The following is an 18,657-nucleotide window of genomic DNA, read 5'->3' as shown; positions in this document are numbered from 1 at the left end:
GGTGACTTACTTCTGTCTTTCCCCGTGGGTGGAAGCTGCGGGAGCTGCCGTCCTCGTCTGCTGGACATGGGGGTACTGGTGGGACTGGTCTGGACTGATCCACTACGAGGGTGCGCCCTGTGTGACAAAAGGTAGTGGACAAGGGGGTGAGACACAGATTAGGACAGGATCCGATGGCAGATGCAGGGCCTGGCCGTGTCGCACCCTCATTACAGCGTCAGAAAAGAAAAAAAAAAGGGAAAGCTCTAGCTTTGACTGCAGGAAGTAAAGCTTAACATAAAAAAGTAAGGCTATCTACTGAGACTGATACATGATCTCCTTATGCAGGATCAGTTAAAAAATTTAACATATATGTTAGATCATATATTTACTTGTTTTGATACTGGTCACTGTCAGGAGCAACTGGAGATAATCAGTGACAGCCGCTGTACCAATGCAACTGAGAGATAATCATATGTGTTCAATAATTCAAAGCTAAATCTTCTATGTGACAGTACTAATAGTAGCTCTATAGCTTCATGTGAACAGCTTACAGCTTGACATTGTTTTACATAATGCAGACATTTCTTGCATTTAGCAACTTTGTGGAGATTATTTGAAATCCTCAAAGCGTCTCGTATCTCCAAATACAAAACCAATACACAGAGCAATGATGTTTGGCACATGGCATGAGAGTGGAGGGATACATCGACTGTAGGAGACTGAGCCGCAACAAAAGATGCCGGGTGTGAATCGCATGTACAGTCGACTCATCAAGCTGCAAGGAGAGAAGAGTTCAATGCAGAAACAGCAGACCAGTGCGACCATGCGTTCAGACTGTCCCCAAAAGGCTGCAACTCAAAACGAATAAAGGAAAGAACAGAATGCCGTCACAGGACAAACCTCGTCGGTTGATGTTAGTAATGAAATCAAAGTAAAATGTTGGCCCATCACTGCTATACTTACGCAAGCGTATGAGCAGTGTGTTCCAAATGAAAACGGGTCAGCACGCTATTCTACGGTGTCAGGGCTGTCGTGCCTGGGACACGTGTAAAGAAAACACAGCACCAGTGCTTTTGGGGACCAAACAGAAAAAGTGGCTGGGTGGGTGGTGAGGTAGTCGTGAGGGGGGAGTGGGTGAGGTGAGGTGAGGTGAGGTGAGGCAGGGAAGCAGGGTACTGGGAGGGTGGGAGGCAGGTGGCGGTGATGTGGTTTTTCTGGTTCATTCTGTGAGTTAGTCAGGCTGGGAGTGGGTGGGAGCTCATGGGACGGGGGTCTGAACTGGTTTAGTTCTACAAAAGTTCTGCTTCCGCAAACATTTAGCCGAGGTAGAGCCGCTCTGAGGGAGGAAATGATGTTATTGGCTGATTTAAACCTCACAGTAATCTTTTATCTAGTAGCTAGACTTGTAGACAAGTAAGACATGAATAATAATAGAAGAATGAATTCTTCTTTGGATTAATTTGTTACTATGACAGAGAAAATCATGGAGAGGCAGCAGGTTACCAAGCTTATCTACATAGCCTAATATGAATGTGACTGAACAAGAGTAACAAGATCTCTGTATGTCTACATTGCATATATACAGGATATCACCATAATATTAGCTTTAATGCATTCACTTTAGTCTAATAATGTTGCTTATTGATGTTTTAAGCTATCGTTCAAATTATTGCTCCCCCCAGAGTAGCTATGCCTCAGGGAAATGATTGCACAGCTACAACTCCAGTCTGCTTCTCCACTAAGCTGGTCTCCGATCTGGGTCACACCTCGTCAAGGCAGGTGAGGGGGGTGCGGACCTCCCAGATGGCAGAGACGGCATGGACCTCATGAGCGAAGAGTCGTGGGGGCGTTCAGTGGAGCGCGAGCGGGACGTGGGGCGCTCTATAGTGGGCCGCTGGTCTGCAGAGCGGGACCTGCTGTGATACTCGTGTCTATCCATGGCTCCGTGGTTCCTACAGAGGTTATTGAGAGATAGGCAGGCACTCAGTGGGGCCCCAGGAGGGCAGGGACAGTATGCTGGCAGGGTGGACAGTATGGAGGCCAAAGGAATTTGCTGCAACCTCAAAACTCCTCCAAGGTGCATGTGTGTAAGTAACATACCTGTTTGGGATTTTTCTTTTGCATGTTTTAACCCATTTACTACAAATCATTGTACTTCACATTATTACTACTCCATCTGTCTCTGTCTCCATCAAATTCCCTATGTTGTTGTATTGGAATTAACTTGCCATCAGAATGAACATCATGTGTGTTTTAGTCGTGGTCAAATTTCACTACGCTTGCACTGTAACGTGGGTGCAGATTTCTACATCTATCTGCAGTTGACGTGATGTTCTATGGCCTTTTGTTCATTGTGAATGTAGCTGGGTGGGACTGACTGGGTGGACTACAAAACACGTCCTTTTCCATAAGCTGATTTTCAACCTGCACTGAAATGAACTAACATTAATGCTGCATGTTAAGCAGGAAAAACACACTCACAAATGTAAAACACTACAGCCTGCTTTGAAAACCGGTCTGCTGTAATGACAATTATATTTGATTTCCATCTATATTCTGTAAATTGACTAAAACAAGCAAAAACACAGGTATGGTCCTTTAAAGTGAGAAGATGAAGTTGTTCAGCAACTCTTAGAGAACAGCAGACGACACTTTAATGTTAAAAGCCACCTTTTCCAATCAAGGCTGCAGGATTTCATGTACAGCTGACAACCAGTTTCAAACAACCAATGAGCACTGAAGCTGTCGTTCGGGGTTTTGTGAAATATACATATGGTTCAACTTACATGCAATTCTTTACTTTATTTTTATCACTATAGCTTTGCCTGTATTATTCTCCATAAGCAGCTGAATTACTTCATTTTAAGGGTGGACAGTATGCACAGACAGATAGGTGATCCTGTCTGGGTTATGGTTCCTGTAGTGAATTAATTAAGAGGTCTTCAGGTTGTGTAGAAGTGGCAGAGACCGTGAGGTGTCTCTCTGTACGTGATGGGTGAGTGTTCATTTGCAGAGTGTTTGAAGTAGAGTGAAATGTGAGGGGAAAGTGAAGTGTATCGCTGCATTGCATTTGGCTCGTCCTGTGTGTTATTTCCTGAAAAATGCCCAGCCATCATGAGTATTTTTGGCACAGTGAGGATGAAGGCAAATCTTGATCTGAAGAGCTGGAGAAAAAAAGCAGTTTCTTAACCAGGAAAGTCATCGATAGTGTAGAAGATAATGATTAACTTTGAAGAAAAGAAAGAAAACAAAAGCATTTTCATAAAACTGCATCACATTGCACGTATCAAAAGAAGGGAAATATTCAACTTGGCCTTTGGACATAAGTTGTCACAAGTACAGAGTTTTAAAGCATGCACACTGTTCGCAAACTGTGACGCTCCTTAAAACTCAAAGCTGTAAATCTTCAGCACATTTATGTTGACAAAAGCAATCAATATTTAACTTAACCATGATACCATTTTTATTCTAAAGTGACATGTTGGTGTCTGCACAGTACAAGTAGGTGGGAGCTGCTTCTAACAAGTCTAACAGACACCAAAAGACTTCTTTAAATAATGTGAAATCATGACTTTGTTGAAAACGTTTTAGGATGTGGAGGAAAAACTTTTACCTCGTTTCAATTAATAAACCAGTCTTGTCATGTCTTTTCGTGTCTGCAGCCTTTTGCAGTATGAAACATTGTCCAGGAGAGGAGATGTCCTTTTTGCCTCCGACGGCAAAACAAAGGTTCATCATTTAGTGACAAGTGGCCTTTAACGTTCTTCATCTACAGTCATTTACAGTGACGGTCAACATAATCATTAGTGGATTCCCATCGCGAGGTTGTTACGGCCAAGGATCTATGGGTAATGTGAAGGTTACGTCTGTCACAAATCAATGTGTAATTTGATGGATGTAGCCATGACGAACACATACAGCGCTGCTCGCTGTATTCTCACTGGAGTCCAACCAAGTCGGAAATATTAGCTTCCTGTGCTTGGAAAAGCTGCTGTTTTGAAGCGAGCTTAGTCCCTCTCAAGATACACTCTGGGGTAAAGCACTTAAACAACAGAACCATGAAAAACATTGTCTCATGTTCTGGGGGAGAATCACCTAAACTAAGACACTTGCCAAAAGGCTCAAACTCCACTAATGCTCTCCTTCGCTTATCTCTGTCTCCTTCTTCTCCTCCACATGCCTTTTGTTTCTTTATTCTGCCCTCATTTCTTTTCCGTTTTCACTGTTGTTTTTAGTCTGCCTGGGTGCAGACGGGAACTGGATCTGGATGCAGAGAGGAGGGGAATCTATTCTATTCCTCTGTGGCTAACACTGGAATACGAGCTACTTTCCCCTCTCTGTTGGTTTAGATGAAAAGAAAAGAGAGAGAAGAGAAGACGGAGTGCTCTCGTTAATGGCTATCTAGGCTATAGGCTGAGCCTTAAGTCGGGCCAAGCCGGGCCTCAGGGAAACTTTGTGACACTTTAATAAAGTCAGTCAGGCTCTCGGGCTGGGTTCTGAGGACTCATCACTTTTTTCCTCCTGGAGAGGAGAGAAATGGCACAAACGTCACGTTATTCCTGACTGAAAGCCAGATGGCAGCAGGCGGAAGATTGAAGACAGAGAAGAGTGGAGTCATTTACAGCGTTTCACTGGTGGGCAGGGGCGACGGGGGGTGATGTGAGTTCTTTCTTTTTATTGGTGCACCAGAACGCTGGCGTGGGTCCTGGGGATGGATGGGTGTCAGCAGGCCTTTCTATACGTGCTTGAAACGGCCCAGCAGCTCACTCTGGCCAGACACAAGAAGCCAAAGGCCAAACACAGAGTTTACAAAGCTACTGTGCAGCCCAGAGCAATGCATCAGAGATGCCATTGTACAAGTGAGCAATAAGCAGCTGCCAATAGCAAGACAACAATAAAAATCACACACACACTGCTGTTGGTATAATGTACATGGGTACATAAACAAGGACATCAACGTAGAAACAGTCAGGTGCTGGCCAGAAGTTTCCTCAGCAACCAGTTCACATACAGCCGACATCAGCAACACACAGAGCTCTGAGCCTCAACATTCAGAGGCAGTTGTGTATTATTATTTTACATCAACAACTTCAGAGCTGTGATGACTCTTCAACAAAAACCGATATCAGACAGGATATCATTTTCGGTCATCACACGCACGACCACGGATAAATCAAAAATGGACGAGGGACAACTTGAAGAGACCACAAGATGGCGGATGCACGGATGCAGCGGCAGTGCACGTCAATACCTCTCGTAGTCATAGTCGGAGGAGTAGGCGCCCTCAGAATAGGCGCGGGCCATCCTAGTGGAACGCAGTAACCTGACTGCTTCCTCTCGGCAGATCGGGTACACGCGGTGGTTGCGGCTGGCGAAAAAATATCACAACTGGTCAGCATTTTGTTTTATTTTTTTTCCAGCAGAAGGGGAAGTAACATAAAAAGGGAACCTGGAAAGGAAAACAAGAAGTACACCTTTTGGATTTCCATGACAGACTTACTCTGTCTGCTCTCTGACTGAGCACACACTTTAATTCTCCCATAGATTCACAGTGACTACATATAAACAGAAGGCTAACACACTGAGCTATACACTGGATGTGCCAACATGTATGCAGGAGAAACCACCTCTGCTGGACAAAACTTCACGACCACAGACCACTTATCCATTGTCAGTATTGCTATAGTTGCTCTTTTGCTGGATAGGATGAGGAGACAAATGAGGAATTTGCTCATCTTGGAATCCCATGGTACATTTCTGGAGAGGGATGCTTACATGAGAATGACTGAGGTGATGAAAAGAGAGAATAAGCAATGCTGATACTGGATGGATGAAGTGCATGGCCACAGAGTCACTCATTTTCTCAATATACTGTAGTAGTGAGCAGTCACACACATTATGCATATATTTGTCCTTTTGCAGAAGAAATATATACTTTAACACAACACTGATGGCACTGACAATGGCCGAGTAATATGAAGCAGCATCTTCAGTGCATCTAAAAGCCGTGTTGTGTGATGTTGACTTAACGTCAGCAGCTACTGTGAGGTTCTTACAGTGCACAGAAAACATGCCGTTGTGTCAGTGCCATGTGTTCAGCACCCAAATGAAAGATTTCTTCCAGGAAAGAGAGGGGGTGTGGATGGGAAAAGGGGAGGTGCAGAGATGGGGCTTCATGCATGCTCAGGTAAAGGTCTACCTGGGTTCCTTCTGAGGATCATCAATAGGCTGAGTATGTCTGGTTCGAGGTAGGGTGAGAAAATGGCTGCAACCGCATGGAGGGAGGAGAGAAGACAGAGATGGATCTGAGATGGCGCCAAGGAAGAAGTGGAGGAAGAGGAGGAGGAGGAGGAGGAGGATGAAAGGAGAGAGAAGGGATTGGAGATAGACAGAATCGTAGCTGATGGAGAGGTGAGGAAACAGAGGCAGAGAGAACAAGAGATTTCTCGAAGAAACAGGATGTAAAGAGACTGAGAAAGTTCATAGGAAAGGTTGATGTAACAGTTTCAAAGAGGAAAAACAGGCAAGGAAGATAAGAGAGGCTGAGGAATCGGATGGCGAGGAGATGTCTTCCTCAGCTTCACCACACAGACAGATGAAAGTGGTACAGCGAACACACCAGCAGCATTCAAGAACATCACAGTCCAAACAGCTAAACCTGCTTGGTGTCACTTCAACAGGATGATTAAATAACTCAAGACAACGCACAGTACAAGAGTTCTTCTTTTACGGACACCATTTCAAGAGCTTTTTTTAAAAAGTAGTCAAATACAGTGAAAATGACACAAGTTTTAAACAAAATACCAGCCACACAAAAAGCTGCACAACTTCCAGAGGAGGATTTTTTAATACTGGCAGCGTTCTGGGACAGTTCCAACTTCTCCATGACTCATTTCCTGTGTCATTTTCAACTGTTTTCAATAAATAACCGGACGCTGTTAATTAAAGCAGCGGAAATACACTCAAGTGAGCACTGTCCCAGACAATTTAGATAAGTGCATTTTCTGCGTCTGACACTGATTTAGGCCAAGCCTCAGAAATATCAAATAAAGTTAATTGGACGAGGGAAAGTAGCCGCGGCCTGGCAGTGCCAAGGCTATGATTGGACTCTTGGAGCAACGTTTTCCAACCCTCACAGAAAATAAGTGCTGATAAAGGATAACTGACCACTTCCCCTTGACCACCTCTTCCATAAAGATAGTGAGACACATGCAAATACTGTATACTGGACGCAGCATTTGCAGCGCTGGCTCCAAATGCTTCCAGCCGCCTGAATCCAAGATGGAATAAGGTGACTGTCAGCTACTCCTCTTAAGCCGTTTAGTCTTACCCAAGTCTGGTGTTATAATGTGTCACACAACTTTTCTGATGAATTAGTAAAGTGACAACTTCATTTTTTATCTTTAATGATCAGCCTTTTCAGTAGCTGTTTGCTGTGTTCATTTGTTTTCATTCCTCTTTTGGAGGTTTAGATGTTTGTATTCATGACAGAGGGAGCTAGAGGACGCAAGTATTACAGTGTAGGGAATCCACACCACTGTATCCGATTAAAAACATACTGATCAGCTATTTCCAAAGAATGGAGAGAGTTGCTCTTCAAAAGCAGGAATATATATAAAAACATTAAAAGCACCCAAACATGTGATCAGTTTCCAGAGAGTTTAAGGGAAACGGCATCAGGCGTAAAGTGTATTTGTGCATCAACACTCCCTGCATGTCTACTCATCAGCCCCCACTTGTGCTCGTCAGTATTTGTTCATGCATGCCCGCATACGCACATGCAGCTACTATACACAAGTGTAAGCTGGACTGTGTGTGTGTGTACCTGTCAGGTGAGTAGTTATCTTCTGTCACACTGTGGTGGTCCACTCTAGTGGAGGAGCTGTACTGAGAAGGCCTAAGATCAAAGGCCGGGTCCAGACTTCTGCTGTGTGACAGAAGTGGACTGGATCACCCCTCATGTAGTTTATGTGCCACACACTGCCCCCTACTGGCCAGGGGGCACATCGCCTTATGTTTACAGTACGTGAGGCATTCAGAGTAACCACCAGACATTGAGCATCCTACACAGGGGTGATGTGGCATTTGGAAGGCAGCACAGGGACAGCAGCGCTTAGTGCTACAACCAAATGGGGGACTAATTTCAAATTCCCATTTTTCAAAGGAACCTGAAGTGGCAATTTGTTCAGCTAAGTTACTAAAGCATATGTTACAATCAGAATTTTGTGGATCCCTAAACAGGAAAATTAAGGCCTTCAACCATCAACATGTGTTTGCTCATAAAAGATGTAAAAAGGTTGTTCAATACATTCATATTCAAAAAGGAAAAAGCACACAATGCATACCCAGAAATCAAGGGTCAGCTCAGCAGTGGACTATTAGTTACCTGGACGGAGGGGGGACGCTGGGAGAGCGCGACCGCGCCCGGTTAATATCCGCGGACCTAGAGCAGTGGTTGGATGACATCACCTGCTCAGGGACAGACAACGTGGAGCTCTGGAAGTCTCTGCCGTTTGGCCGGTAGTCTGTGAGGACAAGATGGGATGAAGAGGGTGTTGGCTTTTTCGCATTGTTCTGTATTCATATTCTGCCGTCAGAAATACTGCAGTGGTGGACTTTACAAGAAGAATATTATAGTCACACTTAATGTCTGTGCTAATTCAACTTTAACACCTTGTGAATTCCCTGCTAAATCTGCAGCATTTGCTAATGAAAAATGATGACTGCTAATGATGCAGATCCAGTTTAACCCCACCCTGTAATAACTTAGAAGAAACAGACCAAACTTTATGCAACTTATGCTAAATGCCAATCTGCACAGTCACAGATTTTCTACTTTCATTATGCTGAGTCTCGATATTGAGAAAAATGAGGACTAGACTACAATAAAGGTGCAATTCCTCTGCTGTGTTAACACTGTGCATTAAACATGAAAATAGCCTTTAAAAAGTCAGAAACATTATAATGAATTTTCTCTGCAAGACCGATTAGTCCATTGAACTTGAAAGAGTTCATTAACCAATAATCAGACGTGGCTAGCAGCCGTGGTTAAGGTCAATGCTTGGCACTATTAAAGTTGATTGATATTCAATAGAGTGTACAGCACATTAAAATGAGTTAAAGAAAACCCTGAATCAAAAGAAGGAAAGGTAGGAAAAATTGGAGGTAATGATAAAGAAATGTAGACCTTCACTTGAGGAAGCTTGACATATTAATATGAAAAGATTTTCTTTTTGATGGGAGGTCGTTGTGCATAATAGTTGGAATAAATCTATTAAAATATTTTAAACTAAATGATCCTCACTGTGAGTGGGTGCAAGTGAAATTCTGAAATTCCAAATCATAAATGTCACATACATTTCTACCATTCTTGTGCAGAGGTGAATAAAACTAAAGCTAAAAAACAGGACAAAACGAACAATATATTGCGCCATTATTAGGTTTCACAATGAAAACATCTGCCATTTCTAAACAGCAGCTCCGACACAGAGCCTCCTGCGGCAGAGCAATCAGTGTCCATGCACAGCCAAATGAAATCTATTCTTCCTCTTGACACGCTGCTTCAAGCATGAGTACGGCCTGTCTGTTAAGCACATATAAAGGGAAGAGCCTTTACTGGCAATTAATAGGATTTCATAAGAGGAGTGGGCTGCATCAGTGCAGAAGTCGGGAACAGGACACAGGAGTGTCAAAGCAAGAATAAATGTGCTGTGCAAATGATAAAAAATGGGACTTTTCACCTCTAAAATTCTGTCGCATCAAAAGAGCCCAATAGCATGACTTACACTTGAAAGGCAAGCATAACCTGTGCAGTAATAGAGTGCATTTCACTTGTCTAAAAATGCCTGCTGCACTGTATGTACCAGACAATTAGGAACCTGGCACTTAGTGTGCTGTCAAATAAAATGCACTGAAAAAACGCCTTTCTTCCCCATTTGAAAGTAATGGCATCAGCAGTTTAATACAAAGACTGCAGGATAAACTGAGACGTGGAGGAGCCTGAGTAAAGAGGAGGGTGCGACCAGAGCTGAGCGAAGGGGTATTCCCTCCGCTGTGAATGAAGTGTAGGGGACTGGCATGGTGAGGCAGTGAGGGGCTGATGAGAATGTTAAAGAGGCTGGAGGAGGATTTCCCTCAGCTACGGTATCATCGGCAGGCCCAGGCTTCCCCTCGCTGTCTGTTTGTCTGTCCGCCTGTCTGACAGGCGATCTTCTTCCTCCAGTACATTTCCCAAATAATGTCTCACACCCTTTCCCTCTCTTATTCCCCTCTGTGGCCTGGATCCGCCAATAGGAATGTGAAGCATCACCACATGTTAAACCGACAGTGCAGGCAGCTGCCTCCATCCTGCAATTTACAGACAGCTTTCCAGCAAACAAGGTCGGCAAGATTTCTGTGGTCTTCAAGTGACACAAAAACAGGGATGGCATTTACTGAAAGAGGATAGCGGAGAACATGCTGTACTGCTGTACAGAAAACTCAAGCAAGCCTCTCTTTTTATTTCTATGGCTTTGCTACTTATTTCAACATCATTTTCTTCAAGGTTGATATTTTATGTGGGCAAATTTCAAGTACTGCTCAGTCTTTCTGTCTCTTTCTGTGGCTGGTAACAGCTCCGCTTCTCCTTTTCTGATGTGCAGCGTGGGCGTGATGCTGGAGCCTCGGCGAGCACAGCAGAACAGCAACTGGCAGTGCAGAGGCAGACAAAATCTCAGTGCTGCCTCACTGTGCTGCTGCTGGTGGGCTGCAGCATTTTGCCCTGTTAATATGATATATAACAGTATTTGTAAGCTGTTCAGGCCTACGGAGCACTTGACAGATGGGGACATGTGGGAGGTTAGCTAAGTTCAAGGCCAAAGCAAATAAACATAAAATGGTAATACGGGCTGGTGACACATCCCACAAACATTAGAAACTATTTGTTGCTCTACCTCCAGACGGTCTCTTTGCTGTTTGGTTTTTCAGATTCCATTCACATTCACGACTCACTCACATGCACTAAGAAGCATGTTAATATGACCTTGTTATATTACCTGTTATTACCCCGACACCATCTTCACAATCGTAGTCGGAGATCTCGCTGTCACTTATCCTCTGGGATCCTTCGAGATGAAGAGACAGAGAGAAACAGAAGAGAGAGGAGAGGATGTGTGATTGAATGAGGAGAGAAAGAGAGAGACGGAGAGATGGGGGTAAGAGGGGGAAGTCATTTTCATTCCCTAGCTTTTTTTGTATTATGCCTCTCTGGTCTGAATTTAGTCTTTATTGGTTAAACTGAAAGTTCTAACTGAATCCAATAAGATGTGCACCCAGTGAAGGCAATGTCAGTCTCTAACTCATGCCGCACCCCACAAACACAACAAACAGTCCCGCAAGAGAGCGTTTTGGATCAAATATGCCTCAACTGTAACAAATACCGCTGCATTTCGCTGCTCGACTTCAACATAAACAGTAGATCTCTCTTCATCTGAACTGTGACACTTTTAAATGACACATTCAATCATTCAATTTACATGTGACGCTCGGGGTGGGAGAAGTGATACGGCTTTACAGCGCTTCCTTCATCTTCCTCGGTGGCCTTATCACCCCTCCCTGTACCCTCTCTTTAAAGTATGACCCCCCCCCCCCCCACCTCCCTGCAGGCCGCCCCCACCCCCCCAAACCGCCTTCACCGTTCAGTCAACTTAAATCAACTGGACACGTGTGCTTTATCAGAAATGACAAGCACTGCACTCTGGCAGTGCCGCTCCCAACCTCTCATCTCAGTTGGCTGGAGACTTTTTACAGCTGTCAGCTCTTTCACCTCACACTAACACAAACGCCCAGAAAATCATCCCGGTGAGGGAGGCAAGCGAGCCTTAACTGTCGACTAGGAGCAGTAAAGTGAAGCAGTCCTGTGCAACACAGACTACAGTACAGTGGGCTAAAGCATGTTAACCAGCATCTCACAGAAAAACCGTCATAGAATGGTGAACAGTGGTGAGAGGAGGGCCAGAAAATGAGCTATTTTTGACGTTTGGTTAGAGGAAATATAACGGTAGAAATGTATGTACATGATAACTTTACTTTCTCTAAGTAAATAGACCAACACGGTTTCGGAAGACTAAGAATAGGAGGCAAAGTATCACACCAGCAACAGAGTCATCTATCGTATCGCATGACAACTTCAAAAACATGTTCACATTCAAGACACACAAATACAAGCAAAGCAAAATGGGCTGCAAAGTTTGCCAAGAGCATTTTGTGCATTTTTAAAAGGGGAAATATTGGTAATGGGCAAAATAATAAGCAACATACATCACAGAGGAAAAGCAAGTGGTCAGAGTTTAAGTATACTGTGTCTGCCAGGACTGGCAGATAGCCTGGGTTTTTATAATATCACTTTAGGATGAGGATCGAGTGCAGCTTTGCAGGAATTGGTTGTGGGTTGCAGGATGGGACTGTGTGATAGTTCACAGGTGAATACACAGAGAGGGAGAGACCACTGTGTCCTAAATCTCTGTTTCCCTGGAGCGTGCACGTGTCTGATTCCCCGAGTGGATTTCAAACGAGTGGCGTGCAGTTCACACCAGCTCCCCACATTGAAATCCTTGGAAGGCAGCAGAAACATGCGCCCTTCATGGAAAAAGGGGTGGAAAATCAGGGCATGAGGGTGCATCTTTGAAGCGGACAGGAGAACACTCAGATGCTCCACAGAGCTGCACTGCCTGCAAGTGCAGGGGAGGGGGGCTTTACCTGAGTTGTATGAATATGAGCCTTTGTCTGTAAAAGCAGAAGCAGTAAGGTTGATGTGACATGGATGACAAAGACATGATATGCATAAGAGAGCCAGTGGGTCAAATGACTTGAAACTGACCAAGCCTGGATCTACTATATTATGTGTATATTAATACTATATTATCTATTTAATGTAGTGACCTTAGTGATTAACATTTGGTTTGTACATGTTTAGTGGCATCAGTTTATTGATATAGACTGGACAGATGTTACTGACACCATGTGAAAGAAAACCATGGCCTTGCTCTTATAGTGTGCATACAGTATACTTCATATCTCACTGAATTAACTTTGTCCTAAAGGGTGGCCACTCTCACTCTTTCTTTACTGTAAAATTCAAGACATTAATAAGAGTTTTGTGACATGTGTCAGTGACGGAGGGGTTACGCACTCTGCAGCCGCTGTGTTGGACTCTCGCCATGGAGCTGCCTGCGCTGTGCGTTCGGGGAGGCACGTGGGAGCGGGATGGAGGACACATCGTGGGTTTGTAGCTTGTACCAGTGTGGCTCGTCATCCAGAAGAGCTGTCTCCAGCTCGATAAGGATCTGCAAGAGGAAAGAGGCCGCGGTAATGGGTCTTTTTACCTTTAGCAACACATAACACACAACGACAGTGAGCTTCCCTCTGATCGAGGTGTGTTCGTTTATCATAGCAGTTCTACACAGTACATTAATACATCAAAGCTCCACATCCATGTTGGACAAGGACAGGACCATCAAAACCAAATAAAGGCCAACACCTTTGTTAAGGGCTTGACTCCATTTAAGAGGATTAGCTGAGATACAGTCAGTGAGTGTCCCTGATGGGTGGGGTTTGGTTTTCTTACCTCTCCCAGGAATTCGCTTTCCTCCTCTCTCACCCTGGCTTGGTCCCACAGTGTGATCTCCAGCATTCGCTCCCGAAACTCCCGCCGGTGCACCGGCGAATACATAAAGGTCTGGTTCCATTTGGGTTCTAAGGATTTCTTTACCGTTTTTGTTCTCCTCTTGCTTTTGTCGCTGGAGGAACAATAATTCAAACTGTTTTTATTTACAACCATGATAGGAAAGAGCCACGAATACAACAGATCAATAACACAACACAGCACAGAGCACGGCACCGTGGCATGCTGTTGGTCAGGATGAGGTGGTATGACTGTGCTAGCTCCCTGAAAACATCCACTTCCTGCATTCTTCATCAGTGCACGAGGAAGAAATGCTTCACAAGATGTAAAACTGCACTGAACACAGTGATTACACACATATCCGTCCTGATGATCAAGACTAAAAACCCTTGACACAAGACCTTGTGACATCACGTCCATGTTCCCTAAAATCCACAGAGACAGAATCCAGTTTCTAAAATTTATAATAACTCAGTTCAGCCAACTAATGTCTTCCTGAATGGAGTGAAATGACATGAAGCACATGGTAAGGGTGTTAATGGTAACTGTCTCTACTCTTACCTTCTATCAGGGAGGAAGTAGATTTTGACGTAAGGGTTCCTGGGCCGGCCGTCTTCCCTGGGTGGCAGGTCTTTGGCGCCCAGGATGGTGACGATTAGCTGATGGCCTACTTTGTCATACCAAAGTTTAACCTGCAGGAGCAGAGCAGAGACAGCCGTCTGAGAAACTGGTCAGGACCGACAGGAGTAAAAACACACAGAGGGACTAATGCAGGAGAAGACAACCTCATCAAATTAGAAACTAACTTATAACATGAGCTTCTTCTTTAATTGACACCTATCTCATTTCAGCTGTCACTGTTTTTGACTACAGCATAGGGTCTTCTCCTGTATTTACCCTTCAGGGAAAAGGACGAAGATGTCTACCTGCTAAGATGATGTCAGGTCACATGCTTGTGGAGCAATTTATCAGAGCTTAAGTAGTCATTAAAACATGAACTTCCTGTATCAATGTTAATATGGAATGTGCTAAAAATGTCAAAATAAGATATTAAAATATTAGTAGTAGTCTTATTTTGTCTCATTTTAGAGGTGGTATCTTAATGAAAAGTGTGTTTTTGTAGTTATGCGCATGATGCTATGCTAATCATACATGCATATATATGTAATTACTTTGTTTTTCTTCTCTTGTTTTAAATCTATGTGTTTATGTTGATCATTTCCCCCGCAGGGATGAATAAAGTTTATTAAATGGAACTGAACGTAATTGGCCTGAATGTCATATCAGCTGAAGTGAATTGAAGTGAAATGCTAAAGGTAACATGCTCTAAAATCAACAGTGTGCTCTGTTGAAATGATACCGTCTACCAGTGATGATGTCTCGAATAATGTTCCCTCAGATATTCAGTGGGCATTGACATGGAGAAATCATGCTGTTGCGAGAGGAATCGGAGACAGTTCACACTAAAAGGGAAGTATGGACTTCACAAGAAGACACTTAGAAGAAGAAAAAACTCCAACTGAGGCCTTAAAGACAGCAGATGAAATGAGAAATTAAACTTCTAAGCTTTGGTCCATACTTCTTTAAGAATATGATTATGGAGAGGGTCTGCACCATTTAAAACTACTGGCTATACATGCAGCAACGCAAGAAAGAGCATTCAAAACAAGTCGGTCGATTTCATATAGGCAAAAACAGACAGCAGAGGGCTTATGGGAAACAAATTGTACCAAATAACTTCTGAACTTGTAGCCCACCAAAATACCAAATGTGAATATATTTTACTGTCTGTGAAAAATGTCAGAAGAGATTCACCTTGGGAACGTAATGACTGTGCTATGTGTAATAATACACATGGTTCAACAGTAAACTAGCCAAATATACAAAGAAGTAGCTTTACAATGCGTCCATCTAGTAATTATCTAAGTGTACACACATAAACACACACACACCGACGCACCCACACGCATAGAAAAACGACTTATTTACCCCCATTCTAACTCTGTCTCAAGTTTTAGACGCCTCTAAATGTGAAAACCCACAGTGCATATCCATGAAGACAGCTGCATAATCAATCATGCATAATAACAATATTCTCGCATCAGTTTGTTGAGGGTACTCTTAAGCAAAACAACATGCTGTAACCGTGCCAACGAGATAAATATCCAAAATTACAAGCAGGAGGGTTAACCTTCAAGCTAACGGAGTCAAGAATACAGAGTCACACAAAGTGATTCTGCTGCGTGTCATAAAACAACAACCGCGAAAAGACAGGCTGATATTAAAGGTGACAGATAAAAAGAGACCCTCGGAGCAAAGCAAAACCTTCAGAGCTTTGCTGGTTTTGAAGTTTGTTATTTGGGAGGTACAATTTGCTCGTGCGTTAGCTCTCATCTGGAAGGGGGAATGCGACTTGGTTTCCAACACAAGACGGCGACTTGGTATCTTTTCACTGCAACATGAAACTGCAGACCCATCAAACATAAGCTGCTAATTAACATCGCTTCAACTCGCACGCGGAGCTCCTGTTGATGTGTGTGGGGTTGGAGTTATCAAGGCCTGGGTTCATGTCACACTGAAGCAGAAAATAACCCAAGTCCTTTGTCCTAAAAAGCTCAGGGAGACACCCTCCTGCATTGCCAGCGATCCAAAATGTTAGACACGAGGAAGGGTCAATTACTGGTGTCGAATCAGGCAATGGAAGAGTGTCTCTTAAAATGTGTTCAGATTAGTTGAGCATGCACTACCCAGGAATAATGATGTGAATGGGTTAAAATGAGCACTAATAACTCTCGTCATAACAGAGATACCAAGAAATCAAACTGAAGAAAATGACACAATGCACTGCACTGAGAGGGAAACTTGAAGCTGCCATTTCCCGGGAATGCATTTTCCAAAGTATGGAAACAGAAAAAAGGCCAGTCAACAGTCAATGAGCAAAGACCAAATAGATTGTGCCCTTCAGACAGGGCCCATTACCTGGACCCTAGGGGCAAAAGGCGTTGTTCTTCTACTAAGGCTTTGGCTCTGGATAATCGAAATTAAACAGTAAAAAAAAAAGAAAGAAAGAAAGAAAAGAAAACAAAATGCAATAAAAACCAAAACCCCACAAAACAACAACAAAAACTCACAGTACACTCTAAACACAACACAAGTTTGTACTTTCAGAGGGGAGATTTAGGCCATTGGGCTCATTCATATTTTGCTTTCCGCTCTTTCACTAATATCTTTGTTTGTCTGCGTTATAATTACTTGTCCCTGATCTCCTCTGCTCTATCCTGCGCAGGATGTGTCTCTCTTTCTGGACCCTTTCTCCTCCGCTTCAAAGCTTGCATCACAGTGACGTTAAACCCTGGTTATCCCAAAACACATAGTACAAAGACTGCTCCAAAAATATCACACTGGCAGCTTTTTACTGTGTAGAATTACTCATCAGGCACTGCAGGTCTGACAAGGTTTCTTCATTGAACAGAAGTGTTTCAGTTGTTTTTGACTCTCAAGGTCAGTCGCTTCAAAGAAGAGGACATAAGAAGCATCTGGGCTAGATTTGAGGTTTGCAGAATTTGCTGCTTACTTTAATTGGCTGACATAGAGTTAGACGTGTCAGTGCGAGTCGAGTTACACGACAGTCCACCAAGCTTTGAGTCTGCCTTTTTTCTGATATACCACATCACCAACAGCTAAAAACACTTGCAAATGATCAAACTTTAAGATCATAAAGTGCCTTCAAACTCAAAGTTAGTCAAACTCAAGTATTTCTCATAAATATCACTGGTGTGAGAAAAAACAGATGCTAAAGCTACTTCCCTTGTTGATCCTAAACTCGAGGGTTGATTTATCCCTTACTTTAATGTAGCCCTTACCCATTTACCCCTGGAGGGTTTTTATACTAGATAATGGACAACACACACAGTAACCTGATCTACAAGCCTGTGCTGGGATGGTAAAGGGCCAGCTCACCAGGCAGAGTGAGGAGAAGCTGTGCTACAACGCTATGAACCAGGATTTAAGTTCTACTTTGAGTTGCATAATAAATGCACAATATGAATAGTATATTCCAAAATTTTGTCTTAATAACCCAATCTAACAAGTCCAGGGGATTTCACAAGTAGTCTGTAAGTCATGCTGACGTCACTCACTGAGAGCTGTCCTGACAGGTACTGGGGGGCGTCCCTCAGCATGCTGGGACTCATGGGGGACGTGACGGAGATGGATGGGCGATCCATCTTCTGAGACTCAAAAGAACTCGAACCTGACGGGGCACAGACGACACGGTCACATTATTTAGTAGTGATGTTGGTTTTTGTAACATGAAGAGATGAAATCAGAGAGGGGGGTGGTAGGAGGGGAGATAGAAAGACAAGAAGAGAGACACAAAGAGAGAAAGACAGTCCTGAGTAAGCCAGAAATACTGAGAGACAGCAAATCTAGTGGACATGTTCTTGTCGATGTTTCTAGGCTGATTAATGGGATAATGAGATAAGCTTAAGATCTTGAAAGACTCACTTGATTCCAGTTGTGCATGTGTGCTGTCTGGTATCCTTGGAATATCTCTGAAAATGAAACAAAACAAAAGAGCATGAGTGTGCGAGACAGGAGAGAAGGAGCGGATGGAAAGGATCAATTTGAGCTAATGCTGACTGCACTGTGCTTTAATGACCGTAAGCACCGCATTAGTCTTCATTCACCCGCAGCTCCCTCAGCAGCACAAAGCAGGTCACATATGGGAATTGACAAAGCAAAGGTGCCGCCGTTTTTACCCACAGTTAACCCTTTCGAAAACAACTGGCGGAGAGAGTATTGGCGAGGCGGCGGGCTTTCATTTTGCCGGGCGCTGTTGTTCAGCCTCACGCGAGGCCCGAGCTGACGGAGCCGGAGCCAGAGTGAGCGAGGAACAGATAGCAGGAACACAAGCTGTATTCCCTCTCAGATTTCCTAATTCAAGTCTGCATATTATGGAGAATTTCATTCAGAGCTATTCTGAGTAATGCAGGCAGTGGCATGGCAAAGTGATG

General features: G+C 43.7%; 1 protein-coding gene across 7 annotated transcripts in view; it reads right to left on the bottom strand.

Moving 5' to 3' along the window:
• The window catches only part of rims2a (regulating synaptic membrane exocytosis 2a), a 133,222-nt gene that overhangs the window by 35,428 nt on the left and 79,137 nt on the right, over positions 1 to 18,657 (bottom strand). For 3 of the 7 annotated variants that reach the window (XM_041941692.1, XM_041941694.1, XM_041941691.1), the window contains exons 7-16: positions 18,149 to 18,195; positions 17,782 to 17,894; positions 14,204 to 14,334; positions 13,586 to 13,757; positions 13,151 to 13,304; positions 11,016 to 11,084; positions 8,369 to 8,507; positions 7,808 to 7,909; positions 1,749 to 1,934; positions 11 to 117 (exon numbers count right to left, since the gene is read on the bottom strand). In XM_041941692.1, the coding sequence (XP_041797626.1) occupies positions 11 to 117; positions 1,749 to 1,934; positions 7,808 to 7,909; positions 8,369 to 8,507; positions 11,016 to 11,084; positions 13,151 to 13,304; positions 13,586 to 13,757; positions 14,204 to 14,334; positions 17,782 to 17,894; positions 18,149 to 18,195 (1,220 nt within the window). Of the gene's footprint in view, positions 1 to 10; positions 118 to 1,748; positions 1,935 to 4,130; positions 4,137 to 5,233; positions 5,351 to 7,807; positions 7,910 to 8,368; positions 8,508 to 11,015; positions 11,085 to 12,717; positions 12,745 to 13,150; positions 13,305 to 13,585; positions 13,758 to 14,203; positions 14,335 to 16,621; positions 16,670 to 17,781; positions 17,895 to 18,148; positions 18,196 to 18,657 lie in introns of all 7 variants that reach the window. The other 4 variants (XM_041941690.1, XM_041941695.1, XM_041941693.1 and 1 more) reach the window with 4 other exon arrangements.

This window comes from Chelmon rostratus, chromosome 8 (assembly GCF_017976325.1).
Source record: "Chelmon rostratus isolate fCheRos1 chromosome 8, fCheRos1.pri, whole genome shotgun sequence".
Lineage (NCBI taxonomy): Eukaryota > Metazoa > Chordata > Actinopteri > Chaetodontiformes > Chaetodontidae > Chelmon > Chelmon rostratus.
This window is presented reverse-complemented; position numbering and strand designations above follow the sequence as displayed.